At 39.1% G+C, this 23,280-nt stretch overlaps 1 protein-coding gene across 3 annotated transcripts in view; it reads right to left on the minus strand.

The window, feature by feature from the left end:
• Window positions 1–22,278, minus strand: part of NR6A1 (nuclear receptor subfamily 6 group A member 1) — a 189,326-nt gene extending 167,048 nt beyond the window's left edge. For all 3 annotated transcript variants that reach the window (XM_073314004.1, XM_073314003.1, XM_073314002.1), the window contains exon 1: window positions 22,060–22,278. In XM_073314004.1, the coding sequence (XP_073170105.1) occupies window positions 22,060–22,132 (73 nt within the window). In that variant the 5' untranslated portion in view covers window positions 22,133–22,278. The remainder of the gene's footprint in view (window positions 1–22,059) is intronic.
• Between the last annotated feature and the right edge of the window lie 1,002 nt (window positions 22,279–23,280).

The raw sequence follows: 23,280 nt of genomic DNA on the forward strand, positions 1-23,280 counted from the left end.
TTTCACTTTGTTTTTTCACTAATACCTCTTCCAGTGTCCCCCCAAACAACATCTCCTGTTTTCACATACCACTCATCTTTTGGCAGTTGTAGCATTTAAGTTATGTTTATTTTGGAAACCAAGTTAGTTGTCAATCATGTTTCCTGTGGGAGTCTGCAATTTCACAATCATCACACAAGAGCTAACAAAAACAGGAGGTGAAGTGTAGCTGGCACACAGTTTTAATCAATTTGTGTGTGAGACTTAACCCCACCACCACACACATCATCTGCCTCTCTCTCAATGAGTGCTAATTTTGGCAGATGAATTTTGTTTGCTAAACTTTTGTAGATAACCCTACAGAATCAGCACACAGACATAAGAATTTTATAAAACCAATCTTTAATAAAAATATGTGCAAGTTAGACAAAGTCTGACCCACTCTGAAGACCCCACAACTCCAATTCACTACTTTACCCTTTTCACAGTGCTACAGTATGCATCTTGTCCCACCATACAGACTCATATGTTGCTCACCTTAGCATGGTTACATAGCTCTTGCACTCTAGAAGGAACACCCCACTGCGATAGATTGACTGCTCCTTCCTTAGGCTAGAGCAGAGCAGTCAGAAAGCTGATCATTTACCTACTCAGACTGAGGACTGCATACAAGTTTCCTCTCTACAGTGTAATACAGTAGAGACCAACATGTGAAGTTTGCTGCATCAAGGTAAGTATTTTAGGAATGAGCTCCTGCATGATGGCATTACTACTACGTAGCCGCAATGAATTTGTTACAAAGCAAGCTTCAGGATATCTAACAGTTTTGCTTTACTTGTAGGTTTGATATGTTATATTACCATGAACTGTCTTTGCAGAAGAATCTCTGATGCAGTTTTTTGACCGAATGTTAGTTCATTCAAAATTCACCATCCAACTAATCTCAAATCAATGAGACAGGCCAAAACCCCTTTTTAGCAATCAACATAAAATGTAAACTGGTACACAAGAACGCTTCAGAGAAAGTCATTAAAAGAGACTATGGGGAGGGGAATACAAGTAATATATTGGATTGGGCCAACTTCTGCAGGTAGAAGGTAGAAACTTGCGAGCTTCACAGTGCTCTTCGTTGAAAGAGACTGACATTTCTATTGCCAAGGCTCAGCAATGCAGGGTTAACAAGTTATTTCCTTGCAATTTACAACTCCATGTGGCTTGCACAGGTTCTAAGCCAGAGAAGGAAAGAAAAAACAGACTTTTGCCAAAAGGTATTTTTCAAGGCTTTTTTCTTCTCACCTACATTTCTAAAACAAAAAGGCCTCTAGCAAAGGACATTAGCACATAAGGCAGTCTCAATTCAACTCTTTAAAAGGGGCTTTCCTTGCAGTCCATGAAATAATTTTAAATCTTAAGGGGACCTCTTTTATAAGTATCTATCCTCATTTCTCATCTTCTATATTAGAAGATTCAGGCACAACGTATGTGTCTTTACATCACTGTTTAATTTACACTCTGTACTGACCACTGATTTGTATCATTTAACTTTGAAGCGTTGTGGTTCTTGTAAAGTACATACAAAAGTTAATCTACCATTTGTGCGTTAGCCTACCTGGTAGCCTTTTTCTAGTAAATTTACTGATAAAAACAAGAACAAGAACAATTAAGATAGTTACAATATAATATAAAAAGAAAAGGAGTACTTTTAAATAAATAAATAAATAAAAAGTCAATATAGCGCAAGTAGAGTTAGGGGCGTTAGGGGACGAGAGTTGAGGAAGCGTTGTTCTAAGTCAGCCATAAAAATGTTGGCATACTGTGGGGCCATGCAGGTACCCATAGCAGTGCCGCTGATTTGAAGGTATACATTGTCCCCAAATGTAAAATAGTTATGGGTAAGGACAAAGTCATAAAGTTCAGCCACCAGGTTAGCCGTGACATTATCGGGGATAGTGTTCTTGACTGCTTGTAGTCCATCTGTGTGTGGAAAGTTAGTGTAGAGGGCGTCTACATCCATAGAGGCCAGGATGGTGTTATCAGGAAGATCACTGATGGATTGTAGTTTCCTCAGGAAGTCAGTGGTGTCTCAAAGGTAGCTAGGAGTGCTGGTAGCGTAGGGCCTGAGGAGTTAGTCTACATAGCCAGACAATCCTGCTGTCAGGGTGCCAATGACTGAGATGATGGGGCGCCCAGGATTTCCAGGAGAGACTGCTGAATTGGAATTCATTTGCAAATTGGATACAATTAACTTAGGCTTGAATAGAGACTGGGAGTGGCTAAGTCATTATGCAAGGTAACCTATTTCCCCTTGTTTTTTCCTCCCCCTCTCCCCCCCCCCCCCCCCGATGTTCTTGTTGAACCCTGGATTTGTGCTGGAAATGGCCCACCTTGATTATCATACACATTGTAAGGAGAGTGATCACTTTAGATAAGCTATTACCAGCAGGAGAGTGGAGTGGGGGGAGAGAAAACCTTTCGTAGTGGTAAACACCCATTTTTTCATGCTTTGTGTGTATAAAAAGATCTTCTACACTTTCCACAGTATACATCCGATGAAGTGAGCTGTAGCTCACAAAAGCTTATGCTCAAATAAATTGGTTAGTCTCTACGGTGCCAGAAGTCCTCCTTTTCTTTTTGTGAATACAGACTAACACGGCTGTTACTCTGAAACCTAACAATATATTATTTTTGAAATTGGCCCATTGCAAGAAAAATTAACTGTATAATTTCAACATTATGGTAGTCTTCCGTGTGAAAAGACTCATAAGGACTCAAAGTGGCTATTACATTAGGTTAAAAATTGTCCCAGTTAAAGAGAAAGGAAGCAGGATGGCATGGTTCAGTTTTTGGACAGAAGGGGAGACTAGAAAGATTAAGGCAGTATGAATCAAATACTACCTCATACCTTTCCTTTCTATACAGTAAGGAGCAGTATTACTATGAGATAACCTTGATGGATACATGTCAATAATAGACAAAGGGTACTATCTTGCCGTTTTGAAACCCCAAGCTACATTCTGACTCAGTGGCAGAGTAGACAAGATATTTAGAACTAACTAGCTTTAAATTAAAAATAGGGTTTGTTTATCTATTTTAGACAATCCTGATCTCTGAAGAATTTTTATTCCTGTTTTTTCCTTGAATCTCCTTTTCTCACAAAAATGAAGAAAAATTAGATACATCGAAGTCCATGCATCTTAAACAGCATCTTAAAAGAAAAAAAGTTGAGCAGATTGGGATGAGATAGTTTCAAATTACAGGAGATGATCAGCAAGTGAAACTATTGCTAGAAAATGATTCCAGGGATTAGATCAAAATTTATAATCTATCCGTCAATGAGCCTAACTCAAGACTCCCAGCAAAGTGTAGTTCTGCACCTTAAAGTCAATCTCAGTCATATGACAACATATTCTTCCTACATATACACAGCTATTATGTGTTGCAAACAGAAGCTATGTTAATTGGCAAGTTAATATTCAGCTCTAATACACATTAATTCAAAGCTTAGATTGAGGAACTTCTGCAAGACTAGAAAAAAAAAACTAAATTAGTTGTCCTGAAATTCTACAGACTACAGAAGTCAAAACACTGAAAAAGCCATAGACAAAACAACTGATGCATTAAATCAATACACACACACACACCCCTACCTCTTGGGGGTGGGATGGGAGAATACAAAACAAATGCCACAATATCATAGGGAGTTAGAGGCAATTACTATTAAAGAGTAAAAGGATAACACCAGAGAATGTTCGGTACAAGGAGCAAGTCACTAGTATTCATTAATGATGGGCTGCCCCACGTAGCCACCACACTGCTAACATCTGCTAATCCTCATCAAGATTCAACTGCACAAATATTATCTCCAGGTAATATGGAGATGAGGGATTTAGAGGCATACTATACTATTAATATTATTATTATATTATTATTTAGAGGCATACAATACTATACTATTCCAACTCACTTAAATTTAAAAGTGCCTTTTACACTGTTTAACAACAAAAATTTACAAACAGGATGTACATGTAACAAGTCCACCACGCACTGGATTGCATAAAAAGAACCTTCCATCCAGTTACTGAAATCACTTGATATAGATTTTTTTAGTGTACATAGCACCTTACTAAACATGTAGAAAAGATTAGGTCTTTGGTCCAGAGGAGTTTACACTAACAGACCAACAGAATACAGAAAATATTCAGATGCATTTAGAACTTCATAAAGGAAGTGGGGAAGTAATTTGCAGGAAACAAAAGAAGGAACTTGATTCCTGGAAATGGGAAACTGTTCTCAGTATAGGTAGTGCATGAAAGGTGGTGTAAAGTGGGAGAAAACCAAAGTAGCAGTTAGAGAAGATACATAGGAAGAAGCGAAACAAGAAGGTGAAGTGACAGCAGAGCTCTTCAGGGCACTGAAAATAGGGGTGCAGGGCTTGAACTTTATCCTTAATAGAGGGAAGTCAGTTTATAAAAAACAAATTGAGTTTCAACAGTTTCAGTGGGGAAGATCACTACCATTCTACAGTTGGATAAATTGAGCCACAGAGATTAAGTGGTTTAGTCAAGATCACAGAGTACGATAAAGCCAGAAACAAAAATCAAATATCAGCTTCCATTGCTCTAACCCTCATACTAGGTGTGTTTTATTAAGTAACAAAGCAGAAAGAGCCAAGATTTAATAATCTGCTCAAGTAATAACTTCTGCAAAGTATTTACAGGCCCAATGACTTCCTAGTGTTCAATGGCAAGACTAATCTTTCTGCAGCATGTTTTACCTGGCTGAGACCATCTCTGTAACATATTGCTTTAAAATATTTGCATAGTGGTAGAGCTACAAACTGGGAGTCAAGACTCCCCATTTTATTCCCAGCCGACCCACAGATTTATACCCTAGATAAATTAGTCTCAGAACTTCACTTTTCTTTTTTTAAAACCAAGACCTCCATCTGTGTATTTCAGTCAAGTTTTCAGAAGTGACTGTTTTATCATGGATGCCTTCATTTATAAGAGGCGCCGTCTGAGACATTTTGGGCTTGAGTTTCAGCAGTGTCACCCACTCTCAGTGCCTATTCAACTAGAATTGTGGGTGCTCTCTACTTCCACTCATCAGGCCAATGGTGTCCCAAGTTGGGCTCCCAAACCTAGCGGCCAAGATTGAAAAATTTAACCTTAATGTTTATGAAGCACTTCACCAATGCAAAGTACCATGTAGCAAAGTAAGCCCATCAATTTCATGCAGTTAAAACCCCATTATTTTCCTCAGCTCTTTATTTATATATTCCATTAATTTTTCCACCCTCTAATCATCCAGGGCCAGTTCTACATTTCACACACAGAGAATGCCTCAACAGTAAGGACAGTTCCTCTACCTTCCTGCTTTCTCTTCTGAGCCAATTTATTCAGCCAGCTTGATTACTTGCTTTGTGGACAGAAGAACCAGGCAAGTAGCATCCTTCAGACCTGCTGCTACTTCGCAAACTGACCACGAGGAATTAAGTCCAATACACTCTGAAACAAAACTAAGAAAGCCAGCATAAAAAGAAACAATCCCTTCAAATTCACCTTTGCATGGCATGTTGTGGTGTATTTAACAACCTGTAGTCATTTGCTAGCATGGACTTAACCAGTTAGGCTGTTCTCTGCAACTAGAACTCAGTTGTAGGCATCAGGTCTACTAGCTGAAACACGACAGTTGGAAATGAACTGAATTTCTCTTCACTGGAAACAGGGCCGTCGCTAGCCATTCTGGGGCCCTAAGCAGGGCCCCTGTGGGAGGGAGTGTGTGAGGCCCCAGGACCCTGCGGGGGGAGCTGGCTTGGGGAGCAGGGGGGAACCACACCCCAGCACTCACCAGTGGTGTGGCTGGGGCCAGGTCACTGCACTTCCCGCCATCAGTGAGTGCAGGCCCGACCCCTGCTGCGGTCCTCACGGTTGTGGGGACGGGGATGGAAGAGGCAGGGCTGGGGCAGAGCAGGGACTGGGGCAGCACACAGATGCTTTAGGCACCAGGAAAGTCGGTTCCCCTTAATTTCCTGGTGCCCTACACAGCTGCATACTTTGCGTATGGGTGGGGACAGCCCTGACCGGAAACCACATCTTGTGGCAAAAGTCACATAGGACATGAAGCATAGCTTACCAAGCAGAGAAAATAACTCAGTCTTTGGACAAAATGGACAGTTCATGATTACAGGAGTTAGGATAGGTCTGCACTTAAAAGCTGTGCCACTGTAGCGCTTCAGCGTAGACACCATCTCTGCCCATGGGCGGGCTTCTCCCATCGGCAACGCACCTCCTCAAGAGGTGGCAGCTAGGTGGACAGAAGAATTTACAGTGGGGGTAGGTCAGTATAGCTATGGTTGCCAGTGGTGTAGCTATACCAAAGTAAATTCGTAGCATAGACAAGGCCTAAGACGCTTGACTCTTCACAGCACCATCAAAAATGGAGTCTCCCCTATTTTAAATCTAGTAACTCTAAAAATTGGGACCTTTGAAACATAGAACACTCAAGTTACTTAACCTAAATATATCATTCTGCAATATAGGAAACAGCAAAAAAGTTAGCCAGACTGCTGCTCACTTGGTGGCCTTTGCTATGACCAATTATATGCTCAAATTGCAAAAATAAAGATCAGGAGAAAAAAATAGTACTTTTTTTTTTAGACTGAGTGTTAACATGGCATTAGGTTGATGGAAGAGAAAGGAGTTTGACATATTGCTCCCTACTGTCTCAAATTGTCCCCAATACTTAATAAAGCAAGAGTTTGCTAACTACATATGGAATGCAGGTAAAAAGCAAGAAAAAAAATGCATACTCAACCACTAACATATATATATATTAGAGGAAAGATTTGCAATACATACCTAAGGGATTTCCAAGCACAAATCCCACTTAATTAAGGGACTTGTGCTCCAAAATCCCTTAGGCAGTTTTGAAAATCTTCCCTAGAGTTTTATTGAAGGGAAATGCTAGCCAGGACACTAGGTAATGCCCTGCCAATTATTTTGTTTTCAAGAAGATTCATTTCCACAGTTAATTAATCTTGAAATACAAGTTCAATTGTCTAGGTCCTGTCCATCCTTTCATAATTGAGTAATGTGTCATGAGAATGCAGTTACAACTAGTGTTCCTGTATGTGCACATATGCCAAGAATATTCGTATTCTGTATACTTAAAATCCATTTTAACAGCTAATCTAGCCATATATGTATTTAACATATACACGTATTACACTATGTGCTTTCTAGCTCATCCTTCAGCAATTTATCATCTTTATGATGCTGTGGGACAAGGGTTATCTCCTCTATTGACAGACGAGCCTAGTTCTTACAGAGACAATTTCAAGATTCCTAATCATCAATAAGATAATAGTTCAAGGCTCAACCTGAACAATGAAGTGTGCGATCCAATATGAACATTAACAGGAGTAATGCTCTTTACCTATTTGCTTCCTTTAGTATGAAACAAAAGTGATTTTAAACCGGGGGTGGGGGACAGAGAACAGTTTCGGCAAATGAACATTCCAAAGTATAGAAGAAAGCCACGGAACTGGGAGAGTTTATTTTCAGAGTAACAGATCAGGTCTAGGAACACTGTCTATGCTAGAAAATTAAGTAGTCTTATCTACGTCACTCAAGGGTGTGAAAAATTCAGACCCTTGAGTGGTGTAGTTAAGCCGACCTAACCCACAGCAAAGACAGCACTAGGTTGACGGAAGACCTAGCTACTGCCTCTCAAGGAGGTGACAGGAGAACCCCTCCCTTCAGCGCAGGTAGCATTTACACTGAAGCAATGCAACTGTGACGCTATAGCATTTCAAGCTTAGACAAGCCCTTGCAGTTTTTATACATACAAATGCTATTGAAATATTCATAACTATCACAGTACTTTTGTTGCCTAGAAAAAAAAATGGAGTTAGACTTTTTAAAATAGAGAGCTATTAAAACTGATTGGTCCCTCCATGAATGCAAACTTACATTTAAAAATGAGAAATAGTAAGTTTTTAAAAGGGAATTTACTTCCCGTCAGATAAGACTGGAACAAGCAATTTTACAACCTTTGGTCTGAATTCCACACAAACTATTCCACTTTTCCAGTCATTTTAGAAGAAATGGCTTGCAATCATTCTGTGCTGCTCTTTTGTGCTTTAATGGCATTTCTTATTAATTACTTCTCATCTTCAGTGTTGACCCAAGGCTATCACTTAATATTTTAGCAAACAATGTTGTACATCATTTTACCTAACTTCTTCTGCAATGAACAAAAACCAAAAATTTACTTCAAGACAGCTTTTGTAGTTTGGTTGGATTCAAGGTCATTTCAAGGCTTCTAATTACTAACTAGGATTTGGGATCTTGCTCTCAGTATTTTGAAAGAAAAAACAGCTGGCTTGCTCACTTAAATATGTTTAACATCTGCACTGGCAACATCCAAGGACAGTCATTTTTAATAGGAAACAAAAGTTACAACTTTTAACTTGTTCCTTTTTACATATTTGACTAAAATATTGTCAATTACATGTGAGATACACTGTAGTTTAGGATTATTGATTAGACACATCTACATGTGTAAAACTTTGTCTTAGACTGCGGTCTGAAGATCTGCCAGAGTTCTGGAATGTAGTCTATTAACATCCTGTGTTTTTTTTTAATTAAGCTTTCCTCTTACAATTGTGCATTGCTAACTTTTTAATAAAGTTCTGTTTAGAAAATACCCTGTGAGAGCTTCTAATATGTCTATTACAAAAATACATTCCTCCCCAACTAATATGGAGTATTTTCTACTATGATTATGCCCTTGGGTGTTTTAAAGTAGTGAACAGAAGTGAACCCAGCATATTGTATTTAATGCATTTAATGTCCAACTTCAGTTGCCAAAAAAGGAAAACTATGCTCATCTTTTATACGAAAACTGCACAGTGGTTTTTTGCAAGCTCAGCAGCAGCTATCTGCCAATAAAGAAGCTTGAGGTCTTCTGTTCTCCAGGCTGCCAGACAAAAAACAAAACAAAACACACTCTTGTCCTTACCATCCATTTGACACTACACAGAGAGAGAAAGAGCAACCTCCGAGCAGCCCATGTGTTCCCAGCTGGAAGTAAGGCTCTTCTGGCCACTATCGCAAGTGTGGGAGTGGTGGGGGGGAGGAGGGGGGGAAGAGGAACAAAAGGCACCTACATATGTAGTCTTAGACTATTTTGTTCTCCTCACCAGGCTGCCCACCAGCAGATGAAAAATCTGTCATTTTCCTGACCATTTACTGCCCAGCCCTGGGCAGAGGTTCTTTCAAAGTAGCTACTATTTTTATTTTTTTTTTAAAGAAAGTACTCGAGAGTGACGTAGTGGGAGGAAAATGAGTTTTAATAAAGGGTATCATCATTCTAACTGAGTAGCCAAACTGTTCACTTAGTGTAGTACCAATATTCAAACTAAATACACCTGCAAGCAGAGACCACCACTGAATCCTTACTATAGGCTAAACACCAAGAAAACCCTCTTCTCTACAAGCAAACCATCAACTGAAGCCCTTCTCTCTGCCATCATTTAAACTCACTAGGCCAAATTTAGACCCAGCATGAACAGCTGTAACTCCATAAACATGTCTGAATTAGGCCCAGTAGCCTCAAAGTTTCCTTGCAAACAAACCTCACTGAACACCACTCCATGCAGAGACCCCAGGAACTCATTTTTCCAACCAATGAATTCCAGTAATTGACTAGGCAGTTATTTCTAGTAGTAAATACCAGTGTCACATTCCTGTCAGTTTTTATTGTAGACATTTGTGTAGGAGGACAAAATCATAACCCACCCGTTCATTAAAACTTGCAGCATCTTATCTGAACTCTTTTCCAATAACCTCTTATTTGCTCGTAGCACTATCTTCCACAATATAAGATACTGCACATACGGACAGTGACTGACTAGTTCTAATTGTGCATTCTAGATGCAAAACTTTAAAAAAAAAAAAAGATTTTATAGACTATATTCTAGCTATAAACAAGCGTCAGGGGGTGCAATTCAGCCCTATTGTTACCAATATATGAGCTATAAATAATTATTCATAAATCATAAGAACCCCCACTGCATGGTGTTGGAACAGGAGTAGAATCCTCCATTTTCTTATGCCAAAAAGGCACATGTATATTGAAAGTTTGGGGGGGAAGGGGAAGACCACACACACAACAAGGGAGAAAAACAAAACCAAAAAAATCCAAACATTTTATATTGCAGGAAAATGCAAATATATCACATATCCGCAACAGAAAGCTACAGGGAGAATAAATTCTGGATCAGACTAAAACCTGTTCTAAAGATGTCAAAGTTCTTAACTTAACGCAAGTTTTATATATGGAATGCTAAATAATTTTATTCATTAAAAATCCTTTACACCAAGAGCTATATGCAAGTCTTTAGTTCTCAATAAGCACCAAGACAGCTACCTTTCTGACTCACTATCAGCATGACGACATCATTTTGGGTAGGGCAAATTACTGTAATTTCCCACATTATGTGATTGATCATGTTCTACCCACTAAAAGGCTGATTCGCTTCCTGGTGCCAGGAAAATGATTGATGAATATTTCAAGATGTGGGCCCCCTCTTCCTGCTGGGTTTTCCCTTTTACTTGCCAGCAAACAGACCTGAAGGTTTTTTCTGTTAAGCAGTTTTCTTTAATACATGCAGAGTTTTGACTTTACAAGCTGTGCATTTGAAATCTTAAAGGTTATCATCTCCTTAGGATATGGAAAGCTAAACGTATAAAGCCTCTGCACAAATCAAAATGAGCAGAGAATCCTAAAACCAAGCCAAAGATGGTGACAAACTAATACGGTAGATACCAGATAAGCAATTAGATGAAAATGGACTTAAAACTTCATAAATCATCAAGCAACAGTGAGGTACGAAGTGTGATTACAAAGATCCTTAAGGCAGCAGTCACATCTCCATGTGTACAGATACAGGGCTGAGATTACATTCAGTGCTCAAACTATAACTGCAAGGCAAAGTCCAATAATTTCAACCCCAGATTGCAATTTAACATTTGTACTTAATTTCAAAACATCTCATTTTATGAAAAATGCATGTTCTTTATAAAAAAAACAAAAAAGACAACACAAGAGACTTTATGCTGATTCTGTTTACTAGCTTCCCAATAGTTCACCTAAGTTTTACAATATTCCAGTTTTGCCAAATAGAAGTCTCCTAATTTACCGCCCTGGATTTTTTTCCCCAACTCTATGAAACACTATCATGATGTTGGCCACTGGCGTTTTCTAGGACTATTTAAATTACACACACATTGAACATTTATTGTGAAGTAGACTCCAGAGTAACATTCCCTTTGTTGCTGAGGTTATTTTCCATTTGATAAGCACTGAATTAGTTCTGCGTTCCTAAGGGCAAAAGAGTTACTATACTGTGCCTCTGTGAGATGACTTCCTTGTTTATATACAGAATCAGTGTCATCAGCATAGGCCTGTCAAAGAGTTTTGTGAATTTGCTACAGACATCAGCTCACTCACTCCCCAAACTCTTTCATGGAAAGGTCCCTGTTTAAATGAATCTCAGAGCCTTTAAGTATTATGCTGCTATCACATAACAGGTTTCAGAGTAGCAGCCGTGTTAGTCTGTATCCGCAAAAAGAAAAAGGAGTACTTGTGGTACCTTAGAGACTAACAAATTTATCTGAGCATAAGCTTCTCACAAAAGCTTACGCTCAAATAAAGTTGCTAGTCTCTAAGGTGCCACAAGTACTCCTTTTTATCACATAATATTAACTTTCAAGGGATCCCAGAAAAGTTTCAACCACTTTTTGTCCAAAGGCAGAAAAACTGACTTTAGGAAAATAGGCAAAATTAGGTCTTTCAATAAATGGGTGCATTATTTATAGAAACAATCATAGGTCTCTACCATCTGATACCTAGGTTAACTAGTTCATCCTCAAGACAGGGAAGAATTGTTCATCACTGTTTCTAGGTCTTAGTTGCTGTCTGTGTAAAGAAGCCTAAAGCATTATTATATTTACACCTTATTTATTAAATATATTATATTTACACCTTAGGTCAGTGGTTCTCAACTAAGAGTCCAGGACCCCTTGGGGGGCTGCGAGCATGTTTAATGCTGGTCCAGCTTGATGGACCCACCAGAGACTCACTGGGGCCCAGTGTAGAAAGATGAGGCCCCACTGCAAGGGACTGAAGCCCATGGCCCTGAGCCCTGCCACCGGGGGCTGAAGCCAAAGCCTGAGCAATGTAGCCTTGAGTGGGCCCCTATGGTATGGGGGAGGGGTCAGGTAACTGTCCTGTGTCCTACCCCCTAACAATGGCCCTGTTTTTTATATGCAAAAAATCAGTTATTGTGGCACAGGTGGACCATGGAGTTTTTATAGCATGTTGGGGGGATGGGGGGGGGCATGCCTCAGAAAGAAAAAGGTTAAGAACCCCAACATTAGGATACTAAGGTTTTCCATCAGTGCTACCTGTCCTGTCAGAGACAGGTGTGTTAAGGGAAAATTCAAGCTTTATGACCTAGTGATGATGTACAGAAGAAAAAAAGGGCCCTCCTCTTACCATTTTTTCTTTTCCTTTTTTCTGGGGTAACAAGCAAAAATAAACTTGGTTCTTCTCTTTTTATACCTGAAAGAGAATCTAAACACCGAAGATCCAGGTGGTTTTTGGTAATTAGCCTATTCTCAGAAAGTATATACACAAAAAGGTACTATTTTGATGATCTATAAAAGGAACTCAAACGTTAATACCGATGCCAGGGACTCTATAAGCAAACTTTGTTAAGGAACTGTTGCCTTTTCACCACATACCAGAGTCTTAGACTGATCTTGTAACTGTTCATTGTTATTTAGATTAGGTGATATTAGATCAGTTAGCTACTTTACTGTGGAATGGACTTCTACCTAGCAACTATTGTATAGAACAAACTAACTCCTTAATAGCAGAGTAATTGACTTGTACTTAACACCTTATTCTCACTACAAAAATTTCTCAGAAATGGTAAACTAATGTATTTTCAGTGCAGTCTGCAAGCTTTATATTACTTTCACTGGAAAATATGAATATTTTATAACTAAAGTCATAATGAGGAGTTACATTTTAAAATAACTGAGTTATTAAAAATACTAATCTATGATATATATCTCTGAAAATTAAGGCACATCCGCTACGAGAGAAAGAAAGACAGGATGGAAATATATTCACTACCTAATGTAACAAAAGCTAACATTTTCTCCTAAAGTTAGAATGAAAAAAAATTATATTTAATACAGAAAGTTTGCTTGATTTTCAAAGACTGATTCTTCCCCAATTGTAACTCTATCCTTTATGTGAACAGGTGTTGTTACAACTGAGAATTATCACATTTGAAGTACATAATGAGGTTTTCTGTGACAGGGAATTGAACAGTGTTAACCATCATAGATGCCCTGGGTTAATGCTGGGTTAAAGGGCATCCATGATGTTTAACACTGTTCAACACTGGGGCAGAGGAATATGTAATTAAGAAGTGTTGCACATTTAAATTTGTTCTCAGAAAACCTCTGCAACAACAAAAACACAGATTCAACTGTTCTCACCCAAATATGCAGTTAAAAATGAGGAACAGGTCATAAGCATCTTTCTTGCAGTTATTTCGTTACTCAAAAGTCAAATTTCTCCAGCCCAAACCCGTGCAACCACCCTTTCTACTGCAAAGACAAAACTGCTTCTGGTATTTAAATGACATGACAAAAAGAGTACAGAAGGTAACTTGGAGTATAGCTTCTGCTAGCTAACGCATCTCTTTTTATCTTTGCTAACAATCTTAGGCCTGAGAATTGCCATTCACACCACTTGAGAGTCCCTTCCAATTTTAACTTATGAAAGGGAAGCAGGATGGCCAAGGGGTCAGCCAGTAAATCAAGATTAATCTAGTAAAGGAAATAATTACCTTTAGTACAACCTGCCTGATTTTTTAGCAAATATAATTAAAAGCTAAAACTATCGATAAATATGGGTAAGTTGTAAGAGGGGAAACATTCTAAAACTATTAATATTTTAGCATTTTTACAGATTTACAAAATCTCAATAATACAATGGCTTCTGGAGTGCAACACAAAAGCCCTTGGAACATCTGAAAGCAATACTACATAATTTCTTAAGATAACTACTGAAGAGTGTATTATCCAACCGATTCAACAGTTCAGGGAGACAGAATCCTATTACTCAAATTGAAATCAACCTCGACCCTGGAGTTAGCACTTCCACATTCCTGGAAGTCACCACTGTATTTCTAAGAGCTGCAAATGATTGGGGGCTTGGTTTAATATTTCAAGGGGGAAATAAGGGTTCATATAATGACTGAATTAGATAAAGTATATATTTTGATAATAGAAGGCTTGTTTTAAAATAAAAATTCATGTGTTTCAATTCGGGCTCTCAAGTGATTAAAAAATTAGTCTCAATTGAGAGATTAATCACACTGTTAAACAGGATGTTTTCTACATTTCCAAATTTATTGATTTCAATTACAACAGAATACAAAGTGCACAATGCTCGCTTTATATTTATTTTTGATTACAAGTACTTGCACTGTAAAAAAACAAAAACAGTATTTTTCAGTTCACCTAATACAAGTACTGTAGTGCAATCTCTTATCATGAAAGTTGACCTTATAAATGCAAGTCTAGTCAGTCCTACTTCTTGTCCAGCCAATCGCTCAGATAAACAAGTTTGTTTACATTTACAGGAGATAATGCTGCCCACTTCTTGTTCACAAGATCACCTGGAACTGAGAAGAGGTATTCTCATGACACTGTTGTAGCCAGAGTTGCAAGATATTTACATGCCAGATGCGCTAAAGATTCATATGTCCCTCCATGCTTCAACCACCATTCCAAGGGACAGGCACCCATACTGATTACGGGTTCTGCTCGATAACAATCCAAAGCAGTGCGGACTGACCCATTTTCATTATCTGAATCAGATGCCACCAGCTGAAGGTTGATTTTCTTTTTTGGTGGTTCGGGTTCTGTAGTTTGTGCATCAGAGTGTTGCTCTTCTAAGACTTCTGAAAGAATGCTCCTCCATACCTCATCCCACTCAGATTTTGGAAGGCATTTCAGATTCTTAAACCTTCGGTCAAATGCAGTAGCTATCTTTAGAAATCTCACATTAGTGCCTTCTTTGTGTTTGTGAAATATGCAGTGAAAGTATTCTTAAAATGAACAACATGTGTTGGGTCATCATCCAAGAATGCTATAACATGAAATATATGGCAGAATGTGGGTAAAACAGAGCAGGAGACATACAACTCTCCCCCAAGGAGTTCAGTCACAAATTTAATCAACGCATTATTTTTTGAACAAGCGTCATCCGCATGGAAGCATGTCCTCTGGAATGGTGGCCGAAGCATGAAGGGGCATAGGAATGCTTAGCATAACTGGCATGTAAATACCTTGCAATGCTGGCTACTAAAGTGCCATGCAAATGCCTGGTCTCACTTTCTGGTGACACTATAAATAAGAAGAGGGCAACATTATCTCCTGTAAATGTAAGCAAGCTTATTTGTCTGAGCAATTGGCTGAACAAGAAGTAGGACTGAGTGGATTTGTAGGTTCTGAAGTTTTACATTGTTTTGTTTTTGAGTGCAGTTATGTAACAAAAATAAATCCACATTTGTAAATTGCACTTTCACAACAGAGATTGAACTACAGTACTTGTGTGAGGTGAATTGAAAAATACTATTTCTTATCATTTTTACAGTGCAAATATTTGTAATAAAAAAATATATACTTTGATTTCAACTACAAACACAGAATATAATGTATATGAAAATGTAAAAAAACATCCAAAATATTTAATAAACTTAAACTGGTATTCTATTGTTTAACAGTGTGATTAATCACAATTTTTTGAGTTAATTGTGAGAATTAACTGCAATTAATCGACAGCCCTAGTTTTAATTTATGTAATCATCCATGTACAGAGCCTGCAAACTTAGCTATACAAGTAGCCCCAATTCAGTCTGCAGCAATACCAGCTGAATAAGGTATAATAAAAAGTGAGTTTGCAAGATCAAGCCCTAGCAGGAAATTAAGGATTCAGGAACCAAAGGAGGGTTATTCTCAGTCTACGTTTGCACCTAATTCCTTAGCCCTGTAAATGAAAAAATATCCTTATAATTTTCAGCACACAAAATGTTCTGTTGCAAATCAGTAATGCACAAAAACTGGAGTTAGATCACTACACTTCTTACAGATAAAATTAAATCAAGGATACTGCATTACTTTTTGTAGAAGTCATTCGATACTACATCAAATAAAGCTACCCATGGACAAAATGAGTCCCTACTTGGAAGCTCTAACTCGTGCATTTCAGAGAATTAGTCTATGCGTTTAATGCTTTTAACTACTTTTAACTTTCTGCAATATTATTCAAGTCAACCAACTAATTCAAATGTGAAGATGCAATTTTGGACAACAAAATTAGTAAGACTGTTACTCAGCACTGCCAACGCAAAATATTTTTTAAAATCATGATTTCTTTTTAAAGTTTAGAGCCTCATATAATCACTTAGCTCCAGGAGTGGCAGCTTTAAAAAAAAAAAAAAAACAACTACAATTATCAGAAGAATTACAATAAAGTTGTGAACTCAGGAACCACTGTCACTTGAAACACTAAATGTAAACTCAATGGGACTTAGCAAAAACGTCCACAATTAAAAAAATAAAACCACGATGCTGAGCATTTTTTCAATTTTGGAGATATTGCACCTGCCAGCTGATCAACAGTGCATTAGGAATGCCTCACACTAAACTGAATACAATCTCAGTCTCTAAGACAGAAATATATACTACTACTGCCATCTGCGGTTTCTGCTTGAACAGCTTCGGTGATTCAACATAACAGGAGAGTTGGTTGTGATTAGGTCCCAAGGGCTGGGCAATTCCAGGATATAGTTACAAGATATTTTAAACTACTCCATGTACACTCTACAAGATAAGCTTACCAAGAAGAGGGCACCACAGCAACTCATCCTCAATCTGACATAAGAAAATTGACCTGTTTTTCAGCATGCTTAATGAGGAAAAGGGTCTAAATAGTCAACCTAAGGTGCCCATCGCTCTACAAAATGAATATTGATACAAAGCATTAACTAGAAACGTATCACTTAAGCAACTATCAGTTCACCATTTCTATAGAAATAAATAGTTGATTTTCAAAGGTGTCTAAGGGACTTAGGTGTTTAGCTTCCATTGAACTGCAACAGAACTCTGGCATTCCACTTCTTCAAATCCCAGACTAACTTTTTGGAGATTCTGAAATTTAAGCTTATTTCCAAGACAGTTCTAATGTCAACCAAATATTGTTCTCATATCAAGCAAGGCATGGTAGTTATTTATAGAGTGGGGGAATCAAAGCTCTTGATTCTACCTAACCAGTCAGCAGCACATGTTTCTTGTAAAGGCATCGCTGGCAGTCATTTCTTCATCAGAACCCTCTGAAACTCTTCCATTTGGATAACTGAAAATATTAAGACTGAAGACCAACCTGACAGGGTCTACCCCAGCCCCCCCCCCCCCCCCCGGCCCAACTAATTTCTCTCCTCAATTAACTTTCCAAAGTGATAACCACTATAGCTTAAGGGCTCAAAAGAAGGATCAAAAGGCTAGTTTAATACAGCTGGAGGAAAAGAATGCATTTTGGCTCACCAGCAACCATCTGATGAAACCCTGAGCCAGGCTTTTATGTAAATGCCCGTTAATTAGAATTACCAGATTACACTGCTAAAGGCTTTATTTAAATAATCAGTTTATCAACAGAATAAACTCTGTTCACATTCTTGGGGAATGCTGTTATAAAGGAGTTTCTGGTTTACATCATGACGACAAACACACTCATGTGGTTAAGGCATTTAACAACAATTCAGAAATTTACATTGTGCATCCACACAAAATATCATTGTAAGACAATCCATAAATGCATTTTGAAGATTAAGTTACTTCCCTATCATTAAGGAAGCATTATAACTGAAAGTTTTCCCTCATTTTTTCATCACCTTGCAACTCTGGAGCACTTCATAGGATATCAGCAATACAAGGTTTTTCAAACTATACAGTTTCAATTTCAGCTATTGCTGACATTGTACCTCGGCTGAATGTACACTGCTGCCTTCATTTATTGGTATATTCATTCATAGAAGACACCTAATAATCGTTTTCTTGAATACTGTATTAAACAAAAAAATCAGGAAGTTCAACTTAATTGGTCAGGGAAATACTGTCCATTTTTATAACCTCAAATCAAATTATATGAGCGTTAAATATTTTCTAGTAATAACTTATATGTTTCTCATACCATTCCCAGCTTTCACTCCAGTGTTTTGTTATTGGGTATGCTTTCTCAAAAGAGAGCCACCCACATTCAAAAAGAAAATCTGATCTGTTTAAAACATAGTAACTTTTGTTTATTCAGACATTGAAGATAGCATTGCCACTGTACAACTCACCAGCTTCATTTTTTTTAAAACTTCAAAGAAAAGTTGTAGAGCAAGTAAATTAAGATCTTTACATCTCAACAAATTTGTCTTTGTTTATAGAGTGCTTTCTCTCAGATGCAGAATAGTCAATAGCTGAGAATTTGCAAAAAGAATGTCTTGGTGTATATGTAATGAAGTTTCCAGGAAAGCTATGGAACTAAAAAATAAATTGTCATTGACAATCCTGCAAACATATTCACTCGTCTCCTTTCTCCCCACTCTAAGCTTCATTCAAATAAGAAGTTTATTTATCTGTTTGTCAACAAATTCCTTGAATTTGTTTTATTCAAAATGTGACAGTTTTCTAATATATAAATACATCTGTTTTAGAACTATAAACAAGAAGTAAAGGTCTTTCAAGATCTTATCCACACTACAACTAATAATGTTCAGAAACCAGTTAAAAAACAAACAGTTTTAAAATCAATTTCAGCTAGCACATTTTGTCATTAGTACAGGCAGGACATAATGGTTGTCACAAACTGGTTTAACTATATTATACACGGTCTTCACTGAGGGGCAAACAATGCTAAGCTGAAGTAATCTTTTAAAAATGTTTTTTAGAAATGGTTTTTCAACAGCCTTTTTTTAATTAGTTCAGAAGGAATGCATGCCACAATATGACATCTTAAACCAATTTTCTAAAATAATCAATTGTAACCATAAAGGTACTGGTCAAAGCCCTGTATGGCTGTTAAGTTCTTTTATACAGTTCATGTTCTGGCACTTAAACAAGTTGCGAAGATAAGTGAATTTTACCTATGTTTCTCCACTCAGTTTGACAATGCCAAGAACATGTTCTCTAAATGGTAAGAAAAAAAACTCACCATCTGTCTTAAGTTTTGAAATATGCAAAATACTCTTTAAAAGAGTTGTAACTTTAATTGCTTAACTCAAGTTATGCAATTGCACATCCATATGCTAACAAGGCTTTACTCATGAAAAATGTTAATTAAATGATGCAAGTTTTTATAGGTTACCACAGTAACAAACTACATAAAGAGCTTATTTCTCTAAACATGCCAAAGCCACCAATAATGCAATCCTATTTAAATATTCTTAGTATTTCACCCAATATGAAATATTCAAAAACAATTGTCACTTTCCTTATTCTGTTTTTGTAGAAAATGCAATGAAAACAATAAAAATATTGTACCTCAAGGAATTAATCAAGCTAAGTGATATCAATCTTTATTAGGAAATAAAATACTCAGTATTTTCAATATTGTTTACTGATATTTTTCAGTTTACAAAGTGACAAGTCAATCTCCTCCTCCTCCCACTCCTGCTGTGGGATTTAGAAAGACTGAAGGTCAAGCAATGTCTCAATACTATGCCAGCATTTCACATTTTATTGCAAGAAAAAAATGTAATAGATTGTTATATCATCCATTCAAAACACTTCTAATATGGTAAGCTCACTAGCTGTAGCTGCAATTAAGAAGACTACTACACTTAAATAAGAAATTCTGATCCTTAAATAAAACAATTAAACTATTTTAGTGGTCTGTAATAAACCAAGTTATTCAAAATGTGCATTGCTTAATGGCAAAAATTTGTTCATGGGAAAAACATTTTGAACACTGTTGTGCTACTGAGGATGCACACATACAGCAATAGACATTTCCCAAAACAGAATCACAAAGTTAACTCTAATTTGGAGAAAAGGGAAAATATTAAAGGTGTAATGTATATTTGACACAATCCAGTATTTCCTTAAGAGGAAGATTTGTTTTTAGCAGCTTTAAGAAGGAGTACTCTATTTAAAATCCCACTGCACTGTTTTAAAAACTTACTGTTATGAATAACACCTACATTACTATTACAAAAATAAGAGAAAACTCTCTTTTTTTAAATTATTTTCTTTATGCGTTTTACTGCATTCTGTGTCTGGTTAGTATCAACTGTTTCCTCTGTATAGTCAGCTTCTCTTATTTGTGTGGATCCTTCACAGACACAGGGAAGATATACTTTAAAAAAAAGAAAAAAAAAGTATTTGATTGCAAACCACAAAAATTGGTACGGGAATTCAGATGCAGGTTTGGTAACTGCTACTTTTAACTGTGTTTTAAACTGAACAGATTTAAAGTTGATGTAGAAAGAATATTTTTAACAAGTCTTTCCTCAAAAAATGAATGTTGGAAATTGAACAATGTCCAAAACTGTGCCTTTGAAAGTCAAAAGGTGAACAGCACAGCCAGGAAGAAAAGGCATCCAACATGATAAAAAGAACAATTCGGTGCAGCCTAGAAATTCAGAAATGTCATCAGAGAAAATTTTGTACCAGGCCAGCTACAGGATATACAGAGGTACAGTGGAAGATAAGGTTACCAAAAACAAAAAAAAAATACTTCAAGAGGGATAAAAACAATCAGAGAGCTTTGCCCAAAGTGAAATTGTGAAACATTCCAGCATTTATAAAATTATTTCCTCTTTTGCATTTTTAGTTAATATACATTACACTCCTACCCCTTCAGTATGGTTTAGAAACAGCTACATAAAACCAACTGATTTATTTTTGGAGGGAATTAATATTTAGACATTCTTCTTCATCAGAGAAGAAAGTCAGTAAACTTCACCCACATTTCTAAGAGTCACACTCTCTTTACCTCAAGCACTTACTATGTTCCATGAACTTTACTGATTTGAGTTACCTCACCGAATTATCTTTAAAAAAGGTCACCAAGATTAGTATCTCTTGTTAAACTGCAGTTTGAGTTGTATTACAACTTGACAGCGATAACAGACCTCCTATAAAAGGAAATTTGTTGCAAAATAAGCCACAAGGAATTTTGCCATGCAAGAATTGAGTACACGTGCAGAAAGAGCCCATGATTTTCGCATTTGTTACTACAGGTTCCTTTGTCAGGTTTCACATAACAATATAAGGTTGCATTTGTATAGAGTTTATTGATTCACGGTTGAGCAAGAGGGAACACCACTGAACTCTACAGTTATAAAATATTCAAATACTATTTACACATGAGATTGATCACTGACATCTCAAGCTGGTTCTGGCCAGGGGAGGAAGTAGCAGAAGGAAGCATTCAAAAGAGAACTGGGAATGTGGTCCGGAGTCAAAATCACCATGATTAGTGCTCTTTAAACCCCAGCGCTGAATGACGGCTACAAAGGCAGAGGAAAGCGAGTGTAACTGACATAACAAGCCCGGCTCTGCGGGAGCCCCGCTCCCCTGAACACCTGGGAAAGTCACCGGGGACCCCCCCGGCCAGGCAACCCCCCCCCGCGCGCGCGCCTCGCCCCCGCTACTGCTCCCAGGCAGAGGCTGGGGCGCGGGGGGGCTCTGTCCCGCCCCAGCGCCCCCCCCCGTCAAGTTCAAAAGTTCAACCCCCGCCCCCCCCCAACAAAGGCCGCGGAGCCAGAACCTCCCCCCCCCCCCGCGCGCGGGCGCCCCGAGCTCGCCCCGCGGGCCCCGCCCTTGCCCGCCCCCCCCGGGCTGGGGGCCCCGCTCGCAGCCTGCCCGGCCCACCCGCCCCTGGCCGGGCCCGCGGAGCGGCAGCCCCGGGACCCCGGCAGGGGGGCTCGGCGACACCCACCGTTGCGGGGCGACCGCTTGCCCCCGGCGGCGGCGCGCGGCTCCGGGTGCTCCCCGGGCTGCTCCAGCTCCATGGCGGAGGCCGGGGCTGGGGCGCGGCGGGGTCTCAGGGGCCCCGGCGGCCGCGCTCCCCCATCGCTCCCTCCGGGGCGCTCCTGTCAGCCAGCCCGGCAGCCGCAGGCAGCGCTGACTGGGGAGCCCGGCGGCGGAGCCCCGCCCCCAGCACGCACAGCCCCACTGCCCCGCGGCATGCCGGGACATGTAGTCCCCAGGCCTGCGGGGAGGCACCACCTGGGATCTGGGGACGGGGGAAGAGAAAGACCAGCCCCCCCTGCCCCCAAACCCTGCTTATGCGCCAGCCAAGCATGGGCCATGATGGGACTCAAGAGGCACCCTTTATCCCAAAGGGCCGCAGGGTCACCCCATGAGAGACGCCAAAAAGCCTCTTTTGTGATTCTGAGCCTCAGGGACACCCCCCACGCTTGGAGCGCAATGGACTGTTCCAGGATGCCCTGCCTCAAGGGCAGAACCTGGGGACCCAGGTGCCTATAGACACAGAGTGGTCAGTTCGGATGGGCTATTACCAGCAGGAGAGTGAGTTTGTGTGTGTATGGGGGTGGGGGGCGTGTGAGAAAACCTGGATTTGTGCTGGAAATGGCCCACCTTGATTATCATGCACATTGTAGGGAGAGTGGTCACTTTGGATGAGCTATCACCAGCAGGAGAGTGAGTTTGTGTGTGTGGTTTTTGGGAGGGGGGTGAGGGGGTGAGAGAACCTGGATTTGTGCAGGAAATGGCCCACCTTGATTATCATACACATTGTGTAAAGAGTTGTCACTTTGGATGGGCTATCACCAGCAGGAGAGTGAATTTGTGGGGGGGGGGGGTGGAGGGTGAGAAAACCTGGATTTGTGCTGGAAATGGCCCAACCTGATGATCACTTTAGATAAGCTATTACCAGCAGGACAGTGGGGTGGGAGGAGGTATTGTTTCATATTCTCTGTGTGTATATAAAGTCTGCTGCAGTTTCCACGGTATGCATCCAATGAAGTGAGCTGTAGCTCACGAAAGCTCATGCTAAAATAAATTGGTTAGTCTCTAAGGTGCCACAAGTACTCCTTTTCTTTTTATAGACACAGCTAGTGGCTCATAAATATGCAACAGAGTTTATGAATATGCACAACTAGCTGGTGACTGTGCAATGGGGCTGATGCCCAGAGTC

This window comes from Lepidochelys kempii, chromosome 16 (genome assembly GCF_965140285.1).
Source record: "Lepidochelys kempii isolate rLepKem1 chromosome 16, rLepKem1.hap1, whole genome shotgun sequence".
Lineage (NCBI taxonomy): Eukaryota > Metazoa > Chordata > Testudines > Cheloniidae > Lepidochelys > Lepidochelys kempii.